The sequence below is a fragment of the Calidris pugnax genome, unplaced genomic scaffold, assembly GCF_001431845.1.
Source record: "Calidris pugnax isolate Ruff unplaced genomic scaffold, ASM143184v1 scaffold452, whole genome shotgun sequence".
NCBI classification, from domain to species: domain Eukaryota; kingdom Metazoa; phylum Chordata; class Aves; order Charadriiformes; family Scolopacidae; genus Calidris; species Calidris pugnax.
Window position 1 is genome coordinate 1791 of NW_015091185.1, and position 21997 is coordinate 23787.

At 55.9% G+C, this 21997-nt stretch overlaps 2 protein-coding genes across 8 annotated transcripts in view; one reads left to right on the forward strand and one right to left on the reverse strand.

Annotated features, from left to right (window-relative positions):
- The window catches only part of ARID5A (AT-rich interaction domain 5A), a 3242-nt gene extending 1394 nt beyond the window's left edge, over positions 1 to 1848 (forward strand). The window contains exon 3 of the mRNA XM_014959494.1: positions 225 to 1848. Within this exon, the coding sequence (XP_014814980.1) occupies positions 225 to 1614 (1390 nt within the window). The 3' untranslated portion in view covers positions 1615 to 1848. The remainder of the gene's footprint in view (positions 1 to 224) is intronic.
- Positions 1849 to 4346: 2498 nt separating this feature from the next.
- The window catches only part of KANSL3 (KAT8 regulatory NSL complex subunit 3), a 36103-nt gene continuing 18452 nt past the window's right edge, over positions 4347 to 21997 (reverse strand). For 6 of the 7 annotated variants that reach the window (XM_014959500.1, XM_014959498.1, XM_014959501.1 and 3 more), the window contains 6 exons: positions 20189 to 20343; positions 18950 to 19062; positions 17575 to 17794; positions 16425 to 16558; positions 9565 to 9712; positions 5164 to 5867 (listed from right to left, as the gene is read on the reverse strand). In XM_014959500.1, the coding sequence (XP_014814986.1) occupies positions 5302 to 5867; positions 9565 to 9712; positions 16425 to 16558; positions 17575 to 17794; positions 18950 to 19062; positions 20189 to 20343 (1336 nt within the window). In that variant the 3' untranslated portion in view covers positions 5164 to 5301. Of the gene's footprint in view, positions 4644 to 5163; positions 5868 to 9564; positions 9713 to 16424; positions 16559 to 17574; positions 17795 to 18949; positions 19063 to 20188; positions 20344 to 21997 lie in introns of those variants that run through there. The other variant, XM_014959499.1, reaches the window with a different exon arrangement.

Here is a 21997-nt window from a genome sequence, read left to right on the forward strand (position 1 = left end):
GGGGGACACGGGGAACACCAGCACGAGGAATACAGGGGACCCCCAGCACTGGGGGATGTGGGGGACATCAGCATGGGGGATGTGGGGGACCCCAGTATTGGGGGACATCAGCTTGGGGGATGTAGGGGACCCTGGCATTGGGGGACATAGGGGATGTGGGGGACCCCAGCACTGAGGGACACAGGAGACGTCAGCACAGGGGACACAAGGGTCCTTAGCACCAGGATGGAGGATGTGGGGGACCCCAGCACAAAGATGTGGGGGACCCCAGCACTGGGGGACAGGGGACACATCAGTGCAGAGGACTTGGGGGACCCCAGCATCCACACCCCAACTCCCCTTTGCTCTCAGGTGCCTCCAGAGAAGGCGAAGCCGGAGGCGGCACCCAGCACAGAAGACACGAGGGACACCCCGGAGCGGGGCCGGGGGGCAGAGGGATGTCCCAGCCCCACGGCGCCGACCCCCAGCCCCGCCAGGGAGTGCCCCAGCCCCTGCCGGACCCACAGCGAAACCTACAAGCGCCTTTTCTCCAACTTCTACTCCAAAGGCAACCACCCCATCATGTCCCCGCTGGCCAAGAAGAAGCTGCTGGCCCAGGTGAGCAAGGCCGAGGCCTTGCACTGCCACAAACGCCACTGCCCCCAGGGCCAGCCCTCGACGAGCGACGCTGGCCCCCGTTCCAGCCCCGAGCCCCCCCGGTTGGCCACCGGCCCCCACCTGGATGAGGAGAGAAGCCCGGAGCCACCGGGAGCTCGGGATTCAGCTCCGAGTGTGGGGAGCGAGGTGGGACCCACAGCCATGGGGAGGGACAGCCCACGGGCCGAGGAAGGGGGTCCGGGGGCCACCGTCTTCACCGGCTGCTTCCACGCCTACCACCACGAGGTGCTGAAGCCCGTGGGCTGCCACCCCCTCTGGGGGTATTTCTCCAGCTTGAAGGATTTTTTGGAACCACCTGCCACCTTCCCGGGGCGACCCGAGGAGCCGGAGCAACCCCAAGACCTGCGGAGCAAAGGGGGGCAGTCGTGGAGCGGGGAGAGGCGGCGAGGGGACGCCTGTGCCACCGTCAAAGCCTGCTGGGTGGCCCCCGGGGCTACCTTCAGCCCCGCTGTGGCCAGGGGCAAGCGTGGCCGGGAAGAGGAGGAAGGGGCTTTCGGCCCCGGTGCCAAGCTACGTGCCATCTCCCCCTTCGATGGCAGGGACCCGGGGGCCAGCTCGCCCCGTGGCCAACAAGGGCTGGCCAAACCCAAGGCGGTGGTGGCCAGCCCTGGCTACGCCGTGTCGTTGCCGCAAGCCCCGGACGTTTATAAAGGAGCCATGTTGCATTTCCCGGCAAGTTTTGGCAACCCATTGGAGCACCTCAAAACCCAGGGGGTGCCCGTGGCCCCCTCCCTCACCACCAACCCCTTCATCATCCCCGCTTTCCCTAGCCCTTTGGTAGCCACCTCCACACAACCTTCCGACCTGTGCCGGCCGCTGGCGACCGGCCCCGGCCACTACCCGGCCTCCTACGAGAGCTCGTTGCGGCACCGGCTCTACCCGGGGGGGACGTGGCACCCCCAGAACCCCTATGGCACCCCACACGTGCCCACCTTCCACCGCCACGCCAAGCTGTAGCGCTCCCCTCCTGGAGAAGAAGCCCCTCAGGACGTCGTGGTGGCCAAAGTGGGCAACCAGGAGCACGTCAAGACCATGAGGAGACAATCTGGACCGTGCCCTTTTTAACTCTTGTTTGTATCCGACATGGTTACACTGGTGACTTAACTATCAATATCATAAGGTTATATATATATATATTTTATATATATATACATACACGTTTAAAAAAAAAAAAAAAAAAAATAAAAAAAAGGGAGCAAAATGACTCGTGGAGGTTTCTCTTTTGCTGGTTGTTCCTGCAGGGAGGAGGCTGAGGTGGGTGATGGTTATTCCAACCCCGCCGTGCCCAGGATGCTCACGGGGGCTGGCTCACACCACACGCTGCAATTTGGGGTTTTTTTTAATTACGTTGCCTCCGTTTGGGGCTCCAGAGGGGTTTTTTTCCATAATTTCAGGGGTTTGGGACTGTGGCTCCTGGCAGCTCTGCACCCCCAGGAGTTGAAACCAGGGGCCGAGGCAGCGCCCGAAATAAAACCGGTCCCAACCGTGCGGTGTTTGGGGTGTCCTTAATTTCTGGGGGTCGGGGGCAGGATTTTTGGGGGCATCCTCACCCTGAGCACGGAAGCCCCAAAGGCGTTTTGTGATGCCACGTGGATGGGTTGAGACCTACCTGCGGGGCTGCCCCGATGCCGTGGGGAAGGAGGTGCTTTTCTGCATGGATTTTGGGGGTGGAATCGCAACCGTTTCCAAGCACAAACCAGCCCAAGTGACATCTCCGGGGGCTTTTGGTGCCTCTGGGAGCTCCTGCTGATGACCCAAGGGCTTCGTGGGAGCCACAGGATTCACTTTTCTCATGCCAGCTGCTCCCCACAAGCGCCTCCGCTCGCTGCCATCCTGGGCACCTCATCACGAGCCGAAGCGGAAAGGGCAGGGGGACGGTGGCACTCGCTGGTCCCCAGAGAGAGTCATAGCTTCAGGTGGAGCTGGAGCAGTAAATTGGCTTTTAAGGACCATCCCTGCTGTATCCATGGGAAGGAAGAACTTTGGGATAAGAACTGGAAAAGGAGAATTATCCCTGGTCGTTCCACGATGAGATTTATCCAGAAGAACATCCTTACGGACCCAACCGCTCCAGGATCCTCCAAGCCTGGAGATGGGGAAGGTGTCACACACGCTGCGGAGCGCCCCGGCTGTACCCCGAGATCTTCATTGCCAAAACACACCCCATTAAGCCCAGTTTGTGAGCGAGGAGGAGGAGGAGGAGTCTTGGAGGAGCCGTGGAGGTCGAGTCTTCCCACAAAGAGCTGCCACCGCACCTGGGAGCGAGGAGATGCCACATCCCCAGGGGTGTCCTCAGCCATATTACTGGTACCGCAGCGCAGAAATTGGGATTTCAAACCTGGAGGGAAAAAGAAAAAGAAGAGTTGAGCTCCTTAAAAACACTGCAGGTCTATGGAAGACCCTCCTTTTTACCCAAAATGCTTGTGTCAGGATGTGGATGCTGAAGCAGAACCTCAGTTCATCCCTGTTTTCTGTTTTCCCAGCGCGGGGAGAAGGGACCACGATTCATCCCATCGGAAAACCCCCTATTCCAGGGGTAACCTCAGCCTTGGGGTTCAGGGCCATCCCACACCCACGGCATTCCCTGGGGGAAACGCTGCCTGGGCTGAACCTGGGTCGTTGGCAGAGTGAAAACTTGCCCCCCCAACCTTTTTTTTTTTTTTATTTCCACAAAATCCCTAAGAAAAGGGAAAAAAAGCCCAGGGCTTGGGGTGCTGGCAAAGCTCAGCATCCCTGATGCTACTCACCGTTGTGAAGTCCAGGGTGCAAGAAGGATGGTCCCCAAAAAGCTGGATGGCATCCGGAGCGGGGTGTGTTTGGCCCAGGAGGAGTGGGAAGGGGCTCATGGCATCTTCCTCCTCCCGTGATGAGCAGATCCAGCCATCAAAGGGGAAAAATGGCTTTATTCCTGCTGTTTTGGGGCTCCCTGGAACAAAGACCCTGTTTCTGCCGTGGCGTGTCCTGTCCTGGCCAAACCCAGGATCTTCTCACGAGTTGGCAGGATGAGAAAGTGAGTGGAGATTTCGGAACCGTGCCTGCCCTCGGTGGGGAGCAGGGGCCACCCCGGCACCGTGGGGCTCTGTTTGTGCCCCCCCAAAATATCTCAGCCCCTAAACCCTGCGTCACACCCCGTGTCCCTCCGGGGAAGGGAGGACTCGGGGCTCAGCAGGGGACAGAGACACAGAGTGTTGGGATTATCCCCAATAACCACAAAAAGACCCACCAAATCCCAGCCCTTAACAAGCCCCCGAGGGGGAAACACTTGCCCTGAGCTCTGCCAAACCACTCGAGGTGCTTCCCCTCACCCTTTGGGCACCCATTCTGTGGCTCAGCACCTTCTGCCACTTCCCTCTGTTCAAGAACAAGCTGCCCAAGGTCCCCACCTGCTGATGCAAACACAACTATAAAGATTAACTCGAGGCAGATGAACGTTGAGCCTTTTTCAGCATGTAAAAATACTCCAAATAGTAGGAGGAAATCAGTTGAAACCTCTACCCAGAGGAGGGATGTGCAAAAGGAGCTGCCCCCGTTGGTGGACCCAGCACCAATCCTTCCCTGCCCGCACAAAGCTGCTTTATCCCTCCAAAGCAAGAAAAACAAGCCCTGGACAAAAGCACCCGAGGGCTGAGCTGCCACCACAGCAGCTTTTGGAAGGGACACGTGCAATGAAGTCAATAAAGAACCAAAAAAAAAAAAAAAAAGTTTTATTAAACGGCAACAAAACCAGAAAAACATCCCCCTTGTTTGGACCATGCCCACGGGGCCCACTCCTCTCCCTCCCCGACCTCAGTCTTCCCCCAAGTGCCCAGTGGCATCCGAGGTGTCCCCTAGGGCTTCTGGCTGAGGGTGGTGATGGAGGAGTTGGCCAAGCTGTTGCCCAGCGTGATGAGCGTGGTGCCAGCCCCCCCTGGCAGCACACCCTGGGGCAGCAAGTGTCTGTTGGCCAGAGCCTCCCTGGTATGGATGATGGTGCTCCCGTCGTCCACCACGGAAGGAACCCTCCCCAGGGGCTTGGAGACACAGTGTTGGGATTATCCCCGATAACCACAAAAAGACCCACCAAATCCCAGCCCTTAACAAGCCCCCGAGGGGGAAACACTTGCCCTGAGCTCTGCCAAACCACTCGAGGTGCTTCCCCTCACCCTTTGGGCACCCATTCTGTGGCTCAGCACCTTCTGCCACTTCCCTCTGTTCAAGAACAAGCTGCCCAAGGTCCCCACCTGCTGATGCAAACACAACTATAAAGATTAACTCGAGGCAGATGAACGTTGAGCCTTTTTCAGCATGTAAAAATACTCCAAATAGTAGGAGGAAATCAGTTGAAACCTCTACCCAGAGGAGGGATGTGCAAAAGGAGCTGCCCCCGTTGGTGGACCCAGCACCAATCCTTCCCTGCCCGCACAAAGCAAGAAAAACAAGCCCTGGACAAAAGCACCCGAGGGCTGAGCTGCCACCACAGCAGCTTTTGGAAGGGACACGTGCAATGAAGTCAATAAAGAACCAAAAAAAAAAAAAAAAATTTTATTAAACGGCAACAAAACCAGAAAAACATCCCCCTTGTTTGGACCATGCCCACGGGGCCCACTCCTCTCCCTCCCCGACCTCAGTCTTCCCCCAAGTGCCCAGTGGCATCCGAGGGGTCCCCTAGGGCTTCTGGCTGAGGGTGGTGATGGAGGAGTTGGCCAAGCTGTTGCCCAGCGTGATGAGCGTGGTGCCAGCCCCCCCTGGCAGCACACCCTGGGGCAGCAAGTGTCTGTTGGCCAGAGCCTCCCTGGTATGGATGATGGTGCTCCCGTCGTCCACCACGGAAGGAACCCTCCCCAGGGGCTCCACCATCCCCAGAGCATGGCCAAGGGCCATGGTGCTCTTAGCCAGGCTGACCTTCTCCCCCACGTGTCCCAGGGCTCCATCACCCTTCACCGTGGCCACCGTTGAAGTCAGGATGACGGTCTTGGAAGCTGTTTGCAGGACAGGTCCCACCTTGGAGTGTACCAGGCTGCTGGGAGGGCTGGGGGCACTGGCCAGGGAGGAGGTGGAGGCAAAGGTGACAGCGCCAGTGGGAGAGCTGGAGGAGGAGGAGGTGGAGGAAGGCTGGATGGCCGGCAGTTTGAGAGGGACAGAGGTAGCCTCAGCCATCACAGATTTGGTAAGCGCAGACAGCTTGGCGTCCGACATGACGTAGAGGGTCTTCATGGGGCTGGTGGTGGTCACTGTGGAGAAGGGGAGAGGGGGATCAGTGGCCGGGGGGATGTGGTGGCCACCCTGGGCTGCAGCCCCTGGCCACTGTGATGGAGTCACAGGCTTTCAGACTGAACAGAAAGACCTGGCCATGTCTGCTTCCCAGAGCCAGACCCCAAACCAAACCCACAGCCCGGGCAAGGAAGGCACAACAACCAAACTGGGGCACCACCAGCACCACTTCCCTCCTCTCAATGCCCACATCACCCAAGGAAGCCTCTCTCTTCCTTCAGTGTCTGAGCTTCTCCCCCAGAACGTCCCCTTCTGCTGGGACACTGGGACAGGACATCGTGGCTCCATCGTGCCCCATCCTACCTGCCACAGCCCACACTGAGCTCACGCTGCTCTCTGCAGCCCGGCTCAAGGGAAGCTCTTCCTCATCTCTGGCATCTCCAGCTCGGTCCCAACATTGGGGGTGCTCAGACCTTCATCATGCTCCACCCCAGGAGATGGCTAAAAGACTCAAGGCTTTGTGAAATGAAGCCCTCTGAGCTCGACGGCAATGGCAGAGGTTGGATCGTGGTGGTTACCCCAACCAGGTTGGCTCCTCAGCTGCATCAATGGTAGTCACAGCCCAGAGAGCAACAGAGGGGACAGAAACTTCACCAAAATCTAATCACCAAGTCTAGAAGAGCTCAAGGGATGGGAAAAAGCCTGGAGACCTGCTGGTGATCCCTCAGGATCCCACACAGAGGAGCGGAGAGTGGCAGATCCAGCTATGATGGGTCACCAGGCACCCAGCACCACAAATCTCTGATGTAGTGACATCAAAGATGCACCACAGTGTCCCTCGCACCCACCAGCGGTGACAGCACACCACCAACACCACCAACATGGTGTGGGACTCTCCAAAATGAAGTGGCTCAAGCGGGGAGGGCATGGAGCGAAGGCTGACGGCCAACTGTCCAAACAGGATGGGACACCAATCCATCCTGGCATCCCAGATGGCTGGACAATGGTGGGAACAGGTGACCCCAGCCACCCCTACACCAGCTGGAAAGTGGCATGGACATGTCATGATGCTCTCAGACACCAGCAACAACCGTTCCACCAAATGAACAGGACCTGGAATATTTTCTGTGCTAACATCTCAGAAGCTTTCCTACAAACCGGTCCTTCCCGCTGGATGCAAAGCCAATCCCAACCTCCAGCGAAAGCAGGTAAAGTCCTCACCAGATCATAGAGCCATGGAATGGTTTGGGTTGGAAGGAACATAAAAGCCCATCCAGTCCCACCCCCTGCCCTGGGCAGGGACACCTCCCACCAGACCAGGTTGCTCCAAGCCCCCTCCAACCTGGCCTTGAACCCCTCCAGGGATGGGGCAGCCACAGCTTCTCGGGGCAACCTGGGCCAGGCTCTCACCACCCTCAGGGGGAAGAATTTCCTCCCCACATCTCATCTCCAAATTTTTGGTTTAAAACTCTCCCTTCTCATCCTATGGCTCCCCTCCCCAAACACCAGCCCTGGAGGAATCTAAAAAGCCGGTGCTGAGGGCTGTGGGGTTGGACAGTGGTGGGTTGATGGTTGGTCTTGGTGAACTTCAAGGTCCCCTCCAACCCAGGGAAGTGGTGGAATGGCCAGGGCATCACAGGATGGTTTGGGTTGGAAGGGACCTTCAAGATCATCCAGTTCCACCCCTTCTAGTGGCTGGGACATCTTCAAGGAGACCAGGTTGCTCAACCTGCCCTTGAACCCCTCCAGGGATGGGGCAGCCACAGCTTCTCGGGGCAACCTGGGCCAGGCTCTCACCACCCTCACACCAAACAAGTTCTTCCCCACATCTCAGCTCCATCTCCCCTCTTTCACGGTCCAACCCTTTCCCCTCCTCCTAGGGCTCCCCTCCCTCATCAAGTCCCTCCCCATCTCTCCTGGAGCCCCTTGAGGGACTGGAAGGGGCTCCAATGTCTCCCCGGAGCCTTCTCTTCTCCAAGCTGAACCCCCACAACTCTCAGCCCCCCCTCCCAGCAGAGGGGCTCCAGCCCTCCCAGCATCTCCGGGGCCTCCTCTGGCCCCATCCAACAGCTCCGTGTCCTTCTGCTGTTGGTGGCCCCAGAGCTGGAGGCAGCACTTGGGAGGGATCTCCCTAGAGCAGAGGGGCAGAATCCCCCCCTCTCCCTGCTGGCCACGCTGCTGGGGACGCAGCCCAGGATGTGGGTGATTTCTGGGCTGCCAGAGCACGTTGATGGGTCACATTGAGCTTCTCACCCCCCAACACCCCCAAGTCCTTCTCCTCAGGGCTGCTCTCCAGCCATTTTCCACCCATCTAATGGATGGATCTAGCTCCATCCACAAATAACCCAAGGAAGAAGTGAAAACACACAGAAGACAACATAAGGCCAGACTTAAGCACCTCCCCATTGAGTCCTGGGGGAGGAAAGCAGAGTTTGAGGGGCTGCAGAGGTCATTAGATGGATTTAATTCCTGCAAGGAAAGCTGACTGGTAAAACATAGATGCTGCAGAGCTGCCTCCTTTGTCCTTTGGGACAAACTAGGGAATTTCAGCCACCAGATCTGCCCCGAACGCTGTCGACCTGCTCACCCTGCCACTTGCTTGGAATTCAGAGAATGAAAACACCAGCTGGGCTGGCAGCGGGGTCTTCAAGAAGCCTTTGAAGATGCCACGGACCACATCACCCCTTTGTGTGGAATTTATTTCTTCCTAAGCCCAAGTAATGGCTCTGCAGTATTTCTTGAGCTGTAATCGGCCGGGTCTGCCCTCCCCACGCACGGTAAATAAAGAGGCAGGAGGGAGAGAGCTTTGTGCTACGAGAGGGTGATGATGGGGGCCCTAGAAAAAATCACAGATAATCCCTTTCTGCCTTTGAGCTCAAGTTTAAACACCCTGCTCTTCAAAAAAGGGCCGCATCGAACCAAAACTCCTTGCGCAAAGAAACCGTGGGGGAACCTAACTTAAAAAAAAAAAAAAAAAAAAAATCATAGAATCATAGAATTGCCCAGGCCAGAAGGGACCTCCAAAGGTCATCTAGTCTGACCCCCCCGCAGTCAGCAGGGACACCCCCAACTAGACCAGGTTGCCCAGGGCCTCGTCGAGCCTCTCCTTGAATATCTCCAGGGATGGGGCCTCAACCACCTCCCTGGGCAACCTGTTCCAGTGCTCCACCACCCTCCCAGTGAAGAACCCTCTCCTCATCTCCAGTCTAAATCTGTTCCCCTCCAGCTTGAAGCCATTGCCCCTCGTCCTGTCACTACAGGCCTTTCTAAACAGGCTCTCCCCAGCCTTCCTGTAGGCTCCCTTCAGGTACTGGAAGGCTGCTATTAGGTCTCCCCGGAGCCTCCTCTTCTCCAGGCTGAACAACCCCAGCTCCCTCAGCCTGTCCTCGGAGCAGAGGTGCTCCATCCCCCTGATCATCCTCGTGGCCCTCCTCTGGACCCTCTCCATCAGGCCCATGTCCTTCTTATATTGAGGGCTCCAGACCTGCACACAATACTCCAGGTGAGGTCTCACCAGAGCAGAGCAAAGTGGCAGAATCCCCTCTCTGGACCTGCTGGCAACGCATCTTTTGATACAGCCCAGGGATGAGCTTAAAAAATCAGCAGGATTTGGGCAGGGAATTCCCCAAAACGACTCCGCACGTGTCACCCCGGCGGCATGGCTCCATCCCGGCCTCCGCTCCGGTCCCCGGGCCCCACCACTGCCATGCACCTCACCTAAGGGTGCTGCGGCCGTCGGGCGTGCGGCGGGGACCATCTCTGCGCCAGCCTGGGCTCTGCTGGGATCCATCTGAGACAGCAGCTTGCCAGGAGAGGAGGCACCGGTAGCCAGAGGGGCCAGGTTGCCAACAGCACCGTCCGGAGCCTGGAAGGGTTAAAGTAATGGAGAGCTACTGGAAAAGCCCCTTCTGGTGAGGATACAACACCTGCGGGGGTGTGGGGGGCTGCGAACATTCCTGGGGGGCTGCAAATATTCCTGGGGGGCTGCAAGAGGTCTCACCTCAAAAATAAAAGCACCAGAGGATCCTGGCAAGGATACACCACCTATGGGGGGGAGAGAGGGGCTGCAAACATTCCTGGGGGGCTGCAAGAGGTCTCACCTCAAAAATAAAAGCACCAGAGGATGCCCTTTCCCTGCTTCTTCCAGCCTTGCCCTGGCTCCGACCAGTTATTACCAAGCTCAAGGGAAAAAAAAATCTCTGCAGAGATCCGGATTTTAAAAGTGCTACTTGCAGCATCGACCTCCCTGCTGGTGATTGGGCTGAGACTGGCACAAACTCATTGCCTGTTTCTGGAGTGGAATGGGCTGGCTCCGTCCCCATCTCTGGGTGTCAGGGAAATCAGTTTTGCACTCTTTTCTTCTCTGCAGCAATAGCAAAAAACCAACCAGGAGCTCAAAAATGACTAGTGTGTCGAGCAGACCCGCTTGTAAGAATGACCCACTAACACCAGTGAAAGCCCAGCAAAAACTGGGAGCGCACACACCGTCCTCTGCATCACAAGAGCTTCCTTCTCGCTTGAGGAAAACGTACAAGCCCCTCTGGAAAGAACCAGCTGGTTACACAGCACCAGGGTCCAAAAATCATGGAATTTTCTAGGTTGGAAGGGACCTTTCAGATCATCAAGTCCAACCATCAACCCAGCTCTGCCCAAACCCCCACTGAGCCATGTCCCTCAGCACCACGTCTGCCCGGCTTGTACATCCCTCCAGGGATGGTCCCTCAACCACTGCCCTGGGCAGCCTCTTCCAAGGCTTCACAACCCTTTTCATGAAGAAATTTTCCCCAATATCCATCCTAAACCTCCCCTGGGGCAACATGGGGCTGTTTCCTCTTGTCCCATCGCCTGTTCCTTGGGAGAAGAGACCGACCCCCCCTGGCTACACCCTCCTTTCAGGGAGTTGGAGAGAGCCAGAAGGTCTCCCCTCAGCCTCCTTTTCTCCAGGCTGAACACCCCCAGCTCCATCAGAAGTTCTCCAGACCCTGGCTGCCTTTTAACGTGCAAGACTGGGACAACTCGGGGTTTGGATTTCTATCATAAGACAGATGGCAGCACACCCTGGAACGTTATGGTGAAATACCTGGAAAGTCTTCCATCCCAGAGGTTCCTCAAACGCCTCTGGGTCCAATTCAACTGCCTGAACTGTGTCCAGATGGATCTCCCTGCGCTCTCCCTAGGAGCCCTCACAGCCCTGAGCTGACACAATCCAAACTCCAAAGCAGCTTTTCCAGCTACAGAAGCAAAGACCCACCTCTTTGGTCAGACTTCTTTCAAACACCTCTGGGTCCAATTCAGCTGCCTGAACTGTGTCCAGATGGACCTGCAGAGAGCTCCTGCGCTCTCCCTTTGAGCCCCCACAGCCCTGAGCTGACACAATCCAAGCTCCAAAGCAGTTTTTCCAGCTACAGGAGCAAAGACCCACCTCTTTGGTCAGACTTCTTTAATGTGCAAGACTGGGACAACTCAGGGTGTGGATTTGTATCGTAGGACAGATGGCAGCACACCCTGGAACACTATGGTGAAATACCTGGAAAGTCTTCCATCCCAGAGGTTCCTCAAACGCCTCTGGGTCCAATTCAACTGCCTGAACTGTGTCCAGATGGATCTCCCTGCGCTCTCCCTAGGAGCCCTCACAGCCCTGAGCTGACACAATCCAAACTCCAAAGCAGCTTTTCCAGCTACAGAAGCAAAGACCCACCTCTTTGGTCAGACTTCTCTGAGCCAAATTGCTCGCTTTCCACCACCACTGATAAGCACCGCTCGAGCTCACCTCTGAGCCCCCTCTACCTCATGCTCGCGCAGGTCACAGCCTGCTTTTCACAGAACCACAGGATCACATGGGGTTGGAAGGGACCTCTGGAGATCACCCAGTTCAACCCCCTGCCAAAACAGGTCCCACAGGAACGTGTCCAGGTGGGGTTTGAACGTCTCCAGAGAAGGAGACTCCACCACCTCTCTGGGCAGCCTCTGCCAGGGCTCTGCCACCCTCAAAGTCAAGAAGTTCCTCCTCCTATTTAGGTGGAACTTCTTATGCTCCAGTTTGTGCCCATTTCCTCTTGTCCTGTCCCTGGGCACCACTGGAAAAAGACCAGCCCCATCCTCCTGACACCCACCCTTGAAGTATTTATAGGTGTTGATTAGATCCCCCCTCAGCCTTCTCTTCTCCAGACTAAAAAGCCCCAAGTCCCTCAGCTTCTCCTCATAAGGGAGATGCTCCAGCATCATCATCTCTGTAGCCCTCTGCTGTCCCCTCTCCAGCAGTTCCCTGTCCTTCTGGAACTGGGGAGCCCACAACTGGTCCCAGTGCTGCAGCTGGGGCCTCCCCAGGGCAGAGCAGAGGGGCAGGATGACCTCCCTCCACCTGCTGCTCACACTCTTCTTGATGCCCCCCAGGATGCCATTGACCTTCTTGGCCACAAGGTCCCATTGCTGGCTCAAGGGCATCCTGTTTTCCACCAGGACTCCCAGGTCTTTTCCATGCCTTGTGCAGCAATTTAGTGGTGCTTTGTTAGCTTGGAGTAATATTTCTGCTCCTGGGAGTGGAAAGGGTCAGATTTTGGGTGAAGAAAGGTGTTTACTGCTGCTCACAGATGGCTCTGGGCAGGGGCAAGGGCTGGAGTCAGAGTTCTCCTCGTGTCACCTAAGGGACACCCTTTCCCAAAGCTCAAACCACGACCCATCAGCTTGTAGCTCCACTCATCTCAGGGCAAATCTCCACCAAGCAGATAACAAGAGCGTGATCCAGCATCACTCCACACTTTGTGGAGCTACTATCAGGATAGAACCACGCTGCAGGGGGGAACCCCCCCAAAAAGCAACGTTCAAACCACCGTGGAGCAGTTTCTTGAAAAGAGAAGCTGAAGCTCCTTCGTATTTTTCACTTTAAAGCCATCCAAACGCTCACGCTTCTCCTTACGCTGCGACTCGCAGAAAGCGTTTGCACCAAAACTCCCCGGGGAGATTCCTCAGCTTCTGCCTCCCGTTTAATGCCCACGGGAGGAAGGAAAAAGAGTTTGCCCACTCAAACTTCAGCTCAGACGCTCGAGGCACGGCCCCAGCCCCCAGAGTTTACAAATCCCAGCTGATGTGTGGGCTTCAGGCTTCCTGCGCGGGCAGAGCCGAGCCGGCAGCTGGAATTTCAAACCCCACGACGGCTTCGAGCGCTGCCGAAAACACAAGAGTTTGAAGCTTTTTGGATTTATCCCTTCTCCCTCCCTTCCCCCCCCTGCCCCGCAACCCCACAAAAGCCTTTTGGAAATTTGCTGTTTTACAGGAAGCCCTGCAGGGTGACGTAATCCTTGTGTGCTAAAGGTACACACGCGCTGATGTCAAGGGCTATAATTAGCTCCAAAAACACACAGCTCATTCCATTTCCTGTAAAAAGCCAGCTTTCAGTTTGCTTTTGAAGCAGCCCTCGCCGCCGGCCACACGATTAAGCCCTACCTTGAACACACAAGCTCAGCATTGTAGGGAAAAGTCAGAGGGGAGGATGCAATATCCAGTTCCAAGGGCCCTAAAACATTAACCCGTAGGTGAACCCGTTAACCCTGGAGCCTGTCCCCAGTTTCATTATACCACAGAGTTTCTGTTTCACTGCATATTTAGGGTCTCTCCAAGGTAACGAAGGACAGAAAGGAAAGCACAGCAGTTCTGATGGTTGATTGAACAGCTTTTGAAGAGAAAAAAACCACAGAAGTCAAGGGAGAAGGATGTGGATGCTCCCAAATCCGAGCTGTAACCAGCAGGACTCTGCGTGGAAACTCCTGGCAACGGTGGATGCCAGGTCAACTCTAAAGCAGCACAGGAGAAATGAAGGATTTACGGCTGCCGCTGTTCATACGTGCCCAACTTCCACCCAAAGGCTTCACCCTTAGGGTAACGCCTCCCTAAATATATCTCAGAGCTTCAACCGACCTCGCACGGCCTCCGCGGGCGGCAGCGAGGAAGAAAAGAGCTCTTGGTGTCTCCAGGATGCTGCCCACAACTTGGGCCACCCCAGCACCAGGGACCAAAACTGAGGAGCTTCATCTACAAAGGGAAGACTGCTCCTCCTCTCCTACCCCAACTGACCAGTTGCCAACAAAAGTAGGAAAATCACATGCAAGAGGGGAAAAAAAAAACCCAAACAAACCAACTCTGCCCATCTGGAGCAACTTTGGCATCCTCAGTCTTTGGTGCCAGTTTGTTCATCCCCGTTGGGAGCTTGGTCCCCACTGGATGCTCCACACTCGTCCCAAACTGTGGCATTTATCATTTTGGGAGCTTGTGGACTTCTTCTCTGAACTGCTGAGATGCCTGCCTCAAATCCCTGCAGTGATCTGTTGGACAGTGAGCTACAGCCCTCAGTACCCACCCAGGGAACCTTCAGTCCCATGGGGCCGATCACAGCCCTCGGCTGCCCCTTTTCTCCTACGTCCCCAAGTCCAGGAAAGCACCCACAGGAGAGACCCCGGTGATGCACAGCGCCAGAGCTGGGACCACAGGGAAGCCACCTGAGCTTGGGTCAACCTCCCTGGTGGCATGTCACAGCCACAACCCTCCTGTGCAGGGAGATCCCACCTTTCCGTCCTCACATGGACAGATCCATCTCAAAATTGACAGTGGTTTAAGACAGAGCCCAAAGATGCACCCAAAGTAAATTCACCCCTTTTGCTGCCACCGGGATTTGGGGTTGTGAGGTCCACATTACAAGATGTTCACAAAAAAACAACCTTCTTCAACTTGTTAGCTGGGACCACAGGGAAGCCACCTGAGCAACCTTGGCATCCTCAGCCTTTGGTGCCAGTTTGTTCATCCCTGTTGGGAGCTTGGTCCCCACTGGATGCTCCACACTCGTCCCAAACTGTGGCATTTATCATTTTGGGAGCTTGTGGACTTCTTCTCTGAACTGCTGAGATGCCTGCCTCAAATCCCTGCAGTGATCTGTTGGACAGTGAGCTACAGCCCTCAGTACCCACCCAGGGAACCTTCAGTCCCATGGGGCTGATCACAGCCCTCGGCTGCCCCTTTTCTCCTACGTCCCCAAGTCCAGGAAAGCACCCACAGGAGAGACCCCGGTGATGCACAGCGCCAGAGCTGGGACCACAGGGAAGCCACCTGAGCTTGGGTCAACCTCCCTGGTGGCATGTCACAGCCACAACCCTCCTGTGCAGGGAGATCCCACCTTTCCGTCCTCACATGGACAGATCCATCTCAAAATTGACAGTGGTTTAAGACAGAGCCCAAAGATGCACCCAAAGTAAATTCACCCCTTTTGCTGCCACCGGGATTTGGGGTTGTGAGGTCCACATTACAAGATGTTCACAAAAAAACAACCTTCTTCAACTTGTTAGCTGGGACCACAGGGAAGCCACCTGAGCTTGGGTCAACCTCGCTGGTGGCACGTCACAGCCACCACCAGCCAACCCTCCTGTGCAGGGAGATCCCACCTTTCATCCCACCTCACATCAATGGATCCATCTCAAAATTGACAGTGGTTTAAGACAGAGCCCAAAGATACACCCAAAGTAAATTCACCCCTTTTGCTGCCACCGGGATTTGGGGTTGTGAGGTCCACGTTACAAGATGTTCACAAAAAAACAACCTTCTTCAACTCAGTATCTTGTGCTTTCAGCTCAACCACACCAGGATTTAACCTAGGAAGCAGGAAGGCAGCCAGGACCCTTGAGACAGCACCTCAAACACATTGGGAGCCCAAATAATAAGAGGTTTTTCCTGCTGTCAGTGATCCAGCTCCAAAAGGAGATCCGTATCGAACAGATACAACCTCAGAGCACACACTCGGCCCTTCATGAACTGGTTTTGACACCAGGGCAGTGGGAGAGGGCAGGAGCTGGGGAGCTGCAGGAGGCAGTATCTTGTGCTTTCAGCTCAACCACACCAGGATTTAACCTAGGAAGCAGGAAGGCAGCCAGGACCCTTGAGACAGCACCTCAAACACATTGGGAGCCCAAATAATAAGAGGTTTTTCCTGCTGTCAGTGATCCAGCTCCAAAAGGAGATCTGTATTGAATAGATACAACCTCAGAGCACACACTTGGCCCTTCATGAACTGGTTTTGACACCACGGCAGTGAGAGAGGGCAGGAGCTGGGGAGCTGCAGGAGGAAACACAACAGTGTCCCCAACACCCACATCAGGGCATCTAACAGCGAGAAGCAGCATTTTCAAGAGGAATATGGCTCCAGACAGCACGGCCAACCCACCCTCCTGCCCCAACAGGCAGGGGACAGACACTGTACGAGCAGCTTTCCTCCTCCCACCAAAACCACTCGCTGCCAAGAAAGCCTGGAGCCCCAGTAACAACTTCCATGCTGACGTGAGCTTCCCTCTGTGCGTGTGACATCGAGCACAATCGACCCCACCACTAACAGACACGAAGATGAACCAGGTCCTCTTCACCACCACCTTGCAAGGCCCCTTTCTGCGTGGCCTCAGCAAAGCTCATCACACCCGAAAGATGCAACCAAGAAAACCTTTCCCACGACAGCTCTACCTGCCCTTGGCTACAACCATCAGGAGAAGCTCAGAAGAGCAGCAGTAGAGACTTTCTCTACGGAGATGATGTCCAAAATTTACCTGAGGTGCCTGGGTCTGCATGGGCTGCTCCTCCAGCTGGGGCTGGCCCGTCCCCATGGCGGCCTGGCTAAGCGTGGTCACTCGGCTGGGCTGCCCACGCAGTGTCACAGTGATGGTCGTTGGGGCCTTCAAGCCTGGAAAACACACATGAGAGATGTCCCCTGAGCCATGGGGACTTGCAGAGGCCACGGTCACCCACATCAGAAGCCTCTTCCCATCAGAGGAAGCTGCTCAGAGTTTGCTAGAACACGCAGCTGGCCATAGCTACGGCTCAAAGGCAAAATAAGCTTTGGAAGTGCCATTCTGGGGGTAATCACAGAATCACAGAATCTTCTAGGCTCTGGGGGTAATCACAGAATCTTCTAGGTTGGAAGGGACCTTCAAGATCATCTTGTCCAACCATCAACCTCACTGACAAAAATAGACACCCGCACAACAAACAAGAAGCATCACCATCACTAAACCATACCTCCCAGCACTACATCAACCCGTCTTTTGAACACCTCCAGGGATGGTGCCTCCACCACCTCCCTGGGCAGCCCATTCCAAGGGCTGAGAACCCTTTCAGTGAAAAAAATTTTCCTAATATCCAGCCTGAACCTCCCCTGGGGTAACTTGAGGCCGTTTCCTCTCGTCCTGTCGCCTGTGACTTGGGAGAAGAGACCGACCCCCATCTCTCTACACCCTCCTTTCAGGGAGTTGGAGAGAGCAATAAGGTCTCCCCTCAGCCTCCTCTTCTCCAGGCTGAATAACCCCAGCTCCCTCAGCCTCTCCTCATAAGACTTGTGCTCCAGACCCCTCACCATCTTTGTTGCTCTTCTCTGGACCCGCTCCAGCACCTCAATGTCTTTTTAATGGTGGGGGGCCCAAAACTGGACACAGTACTCGAGGTGGGGCCTCACCAGTACCAAGTACAGGGGGACAATCACCTCTTGGGCCCTACTCGCCACGCTGTTCCTGACACAGGCCAGGATGGCGGTGGCCTTCTTGGCCACCTGGGCACACTGCTGGCTCATGTTCAGCCAACAGTTGACCAACACCTCCAGGTCCTTTTCTGCTCCAGCCACTCTGCCCCCAGCCTGTAGCGCTGCAGGGGGTTGGTGTGACCCAAAATGGGATGCTCCAGACACTTGTCCCCTTTCTCCCTCACCTGCTGCCTGGTTGGAGATCTGAGCCAAGCCAGGGAGACTGCTGGCCAGCTTCGCCAGCCCCCCGTTTGTCAGCAGCTGGTGGATGGCCGTGGGCTTCCCGCTCGCCGAGGCTCCCAGAGACAGAGAGGTGGCCACTGGGATGGTGCGGACAATTGTGCCGGTGCCCGTGGTTATGGCACTCAGGTTCTGGATAGGCCCAGGTGTCTTCACAGCTGAGGTCTGGAAGGAGAAGGAGAAGCACTGAGTACCAGGAAGGAAAGAGGATGCCAGGATGGCACGGCCTCTCCTTTCTGCAGAAGTTAGAGCTTCCATGCTTCGTTCTGGTGGCCATAAGCAGGTCTAAAGGCAAGTAAACTTGTCCCTTCCAGCCTGCACATACTCATTTCAACTTGAAAGCACAACTGGCAGAAAGTGTGGCTCTGCTTCTAATGAAGCCACCTATTCTGAAAGAGGTGGCCTCAAATTGCAGCACAAACTTGTCCCTTCCAGCCTGCATATATCAACTTGAAAGCACGACTGGCAGAAAGTGTGGCTCCACTTCTAATGAAGCCACCCATTCTGAAAGAGGTGGCCTCAAATTGCAGCAATGAGGAGCTGACCTAAGAGGTCACCAACATGCGTTTTTCCAGAATCATAGATTGGTTTGCGTTGAAAGGGACCTTAAATCTTGTCCCCCACCTTCCACCACACCAGGTTGCTCCAAGCCCCCTCCAACCTGCCCTTCAACCCCTCCAGGGATGGGGCAGCCACAGCTTCTCGGGGCAACCTGGGCCAGGCTCTCGCCACCCTCACATCAAACAAGTTCTTCCCCACATCTCAGCTCCATCTCCCCTCTTTCAGTGTCAAACCCTTCCCCCTCCTCCTAGGGCTCCCCTCCCTCATCTGGAGTCCCTCCCCATCTCTCCTGGAACCCCTTGAGGGACTGGAAGGGGCTCTATGGTCTCCCTGGAGCCTTCTCTTCTCCAGGCTGAACCCCCCAACTCTCTCAGCCCCCCCTCCCAGCAGAGGGGCTCCAGCCCTCCCAGCATCTCTGTGGCCTCCTCTGCCCCCGCTCCAACAGCTCCATGTCCTTCAGTGAAGAACAAGAAGGAGAAAGATCACTGATCCCTGCCCTGTCTGTTCTCCAACTCCTTCTCAGCATCTTCTAGATGGCCACGAAGAAACAGCTTCCCACTTCCTAGACCTCTTGCCCCTTAGGGGAGCACTTGGCCCCCAGCACATCACCAAGGCTTGGATGCAGCTGCATTTCACACCCAGCATCCCTCAACTCTTCTCACCTTGGAGCAAACGTGACCTATCTAGGTTCCCTCTGACTCCTATCACTTTATCCTCCATACAGCTGCCCTCCAAAGAGGGTTCTCTGATGCCACGTACCTGCACGGGCTGCCCCGCAGCAGCCACACCGGCAGGAAGGGCCGATGACTTTGTCCCGATGTCCTGCAGGCTGAAGCTCAGCCCTTGCAACAGGCTGCTGGCAGATGCTGCTCCTGAAAAGAAAAAAAAAGAGTAAAGAATAAAGAAATCAGGCTTGGAGAATTCACCAGCATGAAATCTGCCACGCAACACATGTGGAATATCTGCAAAACTGTCCTTTAAAGAGCAGTGTCCCCAGCAGTCTGCCCCGAGCTCAGCCAGGATCATCTCACTCAGTCCCACACATTTCGTTGCTGCAGCTACAAACAAGGGCAGCTGTGAAACCCCAGAGACAAGAGGAGTTCACATTTGGTATCTCCAGGCATCGTTACATACAAATGACAAAATTAACAGGTCACCAACAGCGCCTTCAGCCTCACTTTTTAGCATCCCACTGGATCTCTGCAGGCTCTGCAAGAACAAAGCACTACAAACACTGCCCTCAGCCAAACCCAGAGCAACCAGGGAATGCAAGAGAGAGGATCACAGAATCGTAGAATGGTTTGGGTTGGAAGGGACCTTCAAGATCATCCATTACTACCCCCTGCCCTGGGCAGGGACACCTCCCACCACACCAGGTTGCTCCAAGCCCCCTCCAACCTGCCCTTGAACCCCTCCAGGGATGGGGCAGCCACAGCTTCTCGGGGCAACCTGGGCCAGGCTCTCACCACCCTCACACCAAACAAGTTCTTCCCCACATCTCAGCTCCATCTCCCCTCTTTCAGGGTCAAACCCTTCCCCCTCCTCCTAGGGCTCCCCTCCCTCATCCAGAGTCCCTCCCCATCTCTCCTGGAGCCCCTTGAGGGACTGGAAGGGACTCCAAGGTCTCCCCGGAGCCTTCTCTTCTCCAGGCTGAACCCCCCCAACTCTCTCAGTCCCCCCTCCCAGCAGAGGGGCTCCAGCTCTCCCAGCATCTCTGGGGCCTCCTCTGGCCCCATCCAACAGCTCCATGCCCTTCTGCTGTTGGTGGCCCCAGAGCTGGAGGCAGCCCTGAGCGGGGGAATCTCCCCAGAGCGGAGCAGAGGGGCAGAATCCCCCCCTCTCCCTGCTGGCCACGGGGCTGGGGATGCAGCCCAGGGTGTGGGGGGCTTTTTGGGGTACAAGTGCATATACCCAGCTTCTCATCCAAATCCACCAAGTGATTTTGAACCCGGTTTACCTTTCTACGTTCACGAGAGAGACATGGAGAGAGGCGGGTACCTTGGAGGGCACTGGGGGGCTGGGCCTGCATGCAGTGGGCACTGCTGGCCACCAGCCTGCTCTGCAGGGCATGGAAGGCGCTGGGCGTCGTGCTGCTGGGGATCACGGCAGACGGAACGGGGCTCGGGGAGGAGGTTTCTGCTGCTGAACTCAGCCTGCAAAGCAAAGAGAAGAGAAAGATTCCCAATTACAGAATCACAGAATCTTCTAGGTTGGAAGGGACCTTCAAGATCATCTTGTCCAACCGTCAACCCAACTGACAAAAATAGACACCCACACAACAAACAAGGAGCATCATCACTAAACCAGACCTCCCAGCACTACATCAACCCGGCTTTTGAACACCTCCAGGGATGGGGCCTCAACCACCTCCCTGGGCAGCCCATTCCAATGGCTGAGAACCCTTTCAGTGAAAAAATTTTTCCTAATATCCAGCCTGAACCTCCCCTGGCGTAACTTGAGGCCATTTCCTCTCGTCCTGTTGCCTGTGACTTGGGAGAAGAGACCGACCCCCACCTCTCTACACCCTCCTTTCAGGTAGTTGTAGAGAGCAATAAGGTCTCCCCTCAGCCTCCTCTTCTCCAGACTGAACAACCCCAGCTCCCTCAGCCTCTCCTCATAAGACTTACTCTCCAGACCCCTCACCAGCTTTGTTGCCCTTCTCTGGACCCGCTCCAGCACCTCCATGTCTTTTTTGTGGTAGGGGGCCCAAAACTGGACACAGTACTCGAGGTGAGGTCTCACCATTGCCGAGTACAGGGGGATGATCACCTCTTGGGTCCTACTCCCCACACTGTTCCTGATACAGGCCAGGATGCTGTTGGCCTTCTTGGCCACCTGGGCACACTGCTGGCTCGTGTTCAGCCGACAGTCGACCAACACCCCCAGGTCCTTTTTTGCCCGGCAGCTCCCCAGCCATTCTTCCCCCAGCCTGTAGCGCTGCCTGGGGTTGTTGTGACCCATGTGCAGGATCCGACACTTGGCCTTATTGAACCTCATTCCTGTTGGTCTCAGCCCATCCATCCAGCCTGTCCAGATCCCTCTGCAAAGCCTCTCTACCCTCCAGCAGATCAACACTCCCACCCAACTTGGTGTCGTCTGCAAATTTGCTGAGGGTGCATTCGATCCCCTCGTCCAGATCATTGATAAAGATGTTGAAGAGAATGGGTCCAGTGGGACACCTGGAACGGTAAGGCAGGGCGCGCTGGCAGCCCAAAGAGCCAACCGTGTCCTGGGCTGCATCAGGAGAAGTGTGGCCAGCAGGTCACAGGTCTCCAGCAGGTCTCGGGAGGTGATTCTGCCCCTCTACTCTGCACCCTGAGACCCCACCTGGAGCTCTGTGTCCAGCTTTGGAGTCCTCAGCACAGGAAGGACATGGACCTGTTGGAATGGGTCCAGTGGAGGGCCACGAAGATGATCAGAGGGATGGAGCACCTCTCCTATGAAGACAGGCTGAGGGAGCTGGGATTGTTCAGCCTGGAGAAGAGAAGGCTCCAGGGAGACCTAATAGCGGCCTTTCAATACCTGAAGGGTGCCTATAGAAGAGCTGGGGAGGGACTCTTTGCCAGGAGGTGTAATGATAGGACAAGGGGAAACGGTTTTAAATTGGAAGAAAAAAAGATTCAGATTAGATCTCAGGAAGAAATTTTTTACTCTGTGTGGTGAGACACTGGAACAGGTTGCCCAGGGAAGTTGTGGCTGCCCCATCCCTGGAGGGGTTCAAGGCCAGGCTGGATGGGCCTTGAGCAACCTGCTCTGGTGGGAGGTGTCCCTGCCCAGGGCAGGGGGGTTGGAACTACATGATCTTTG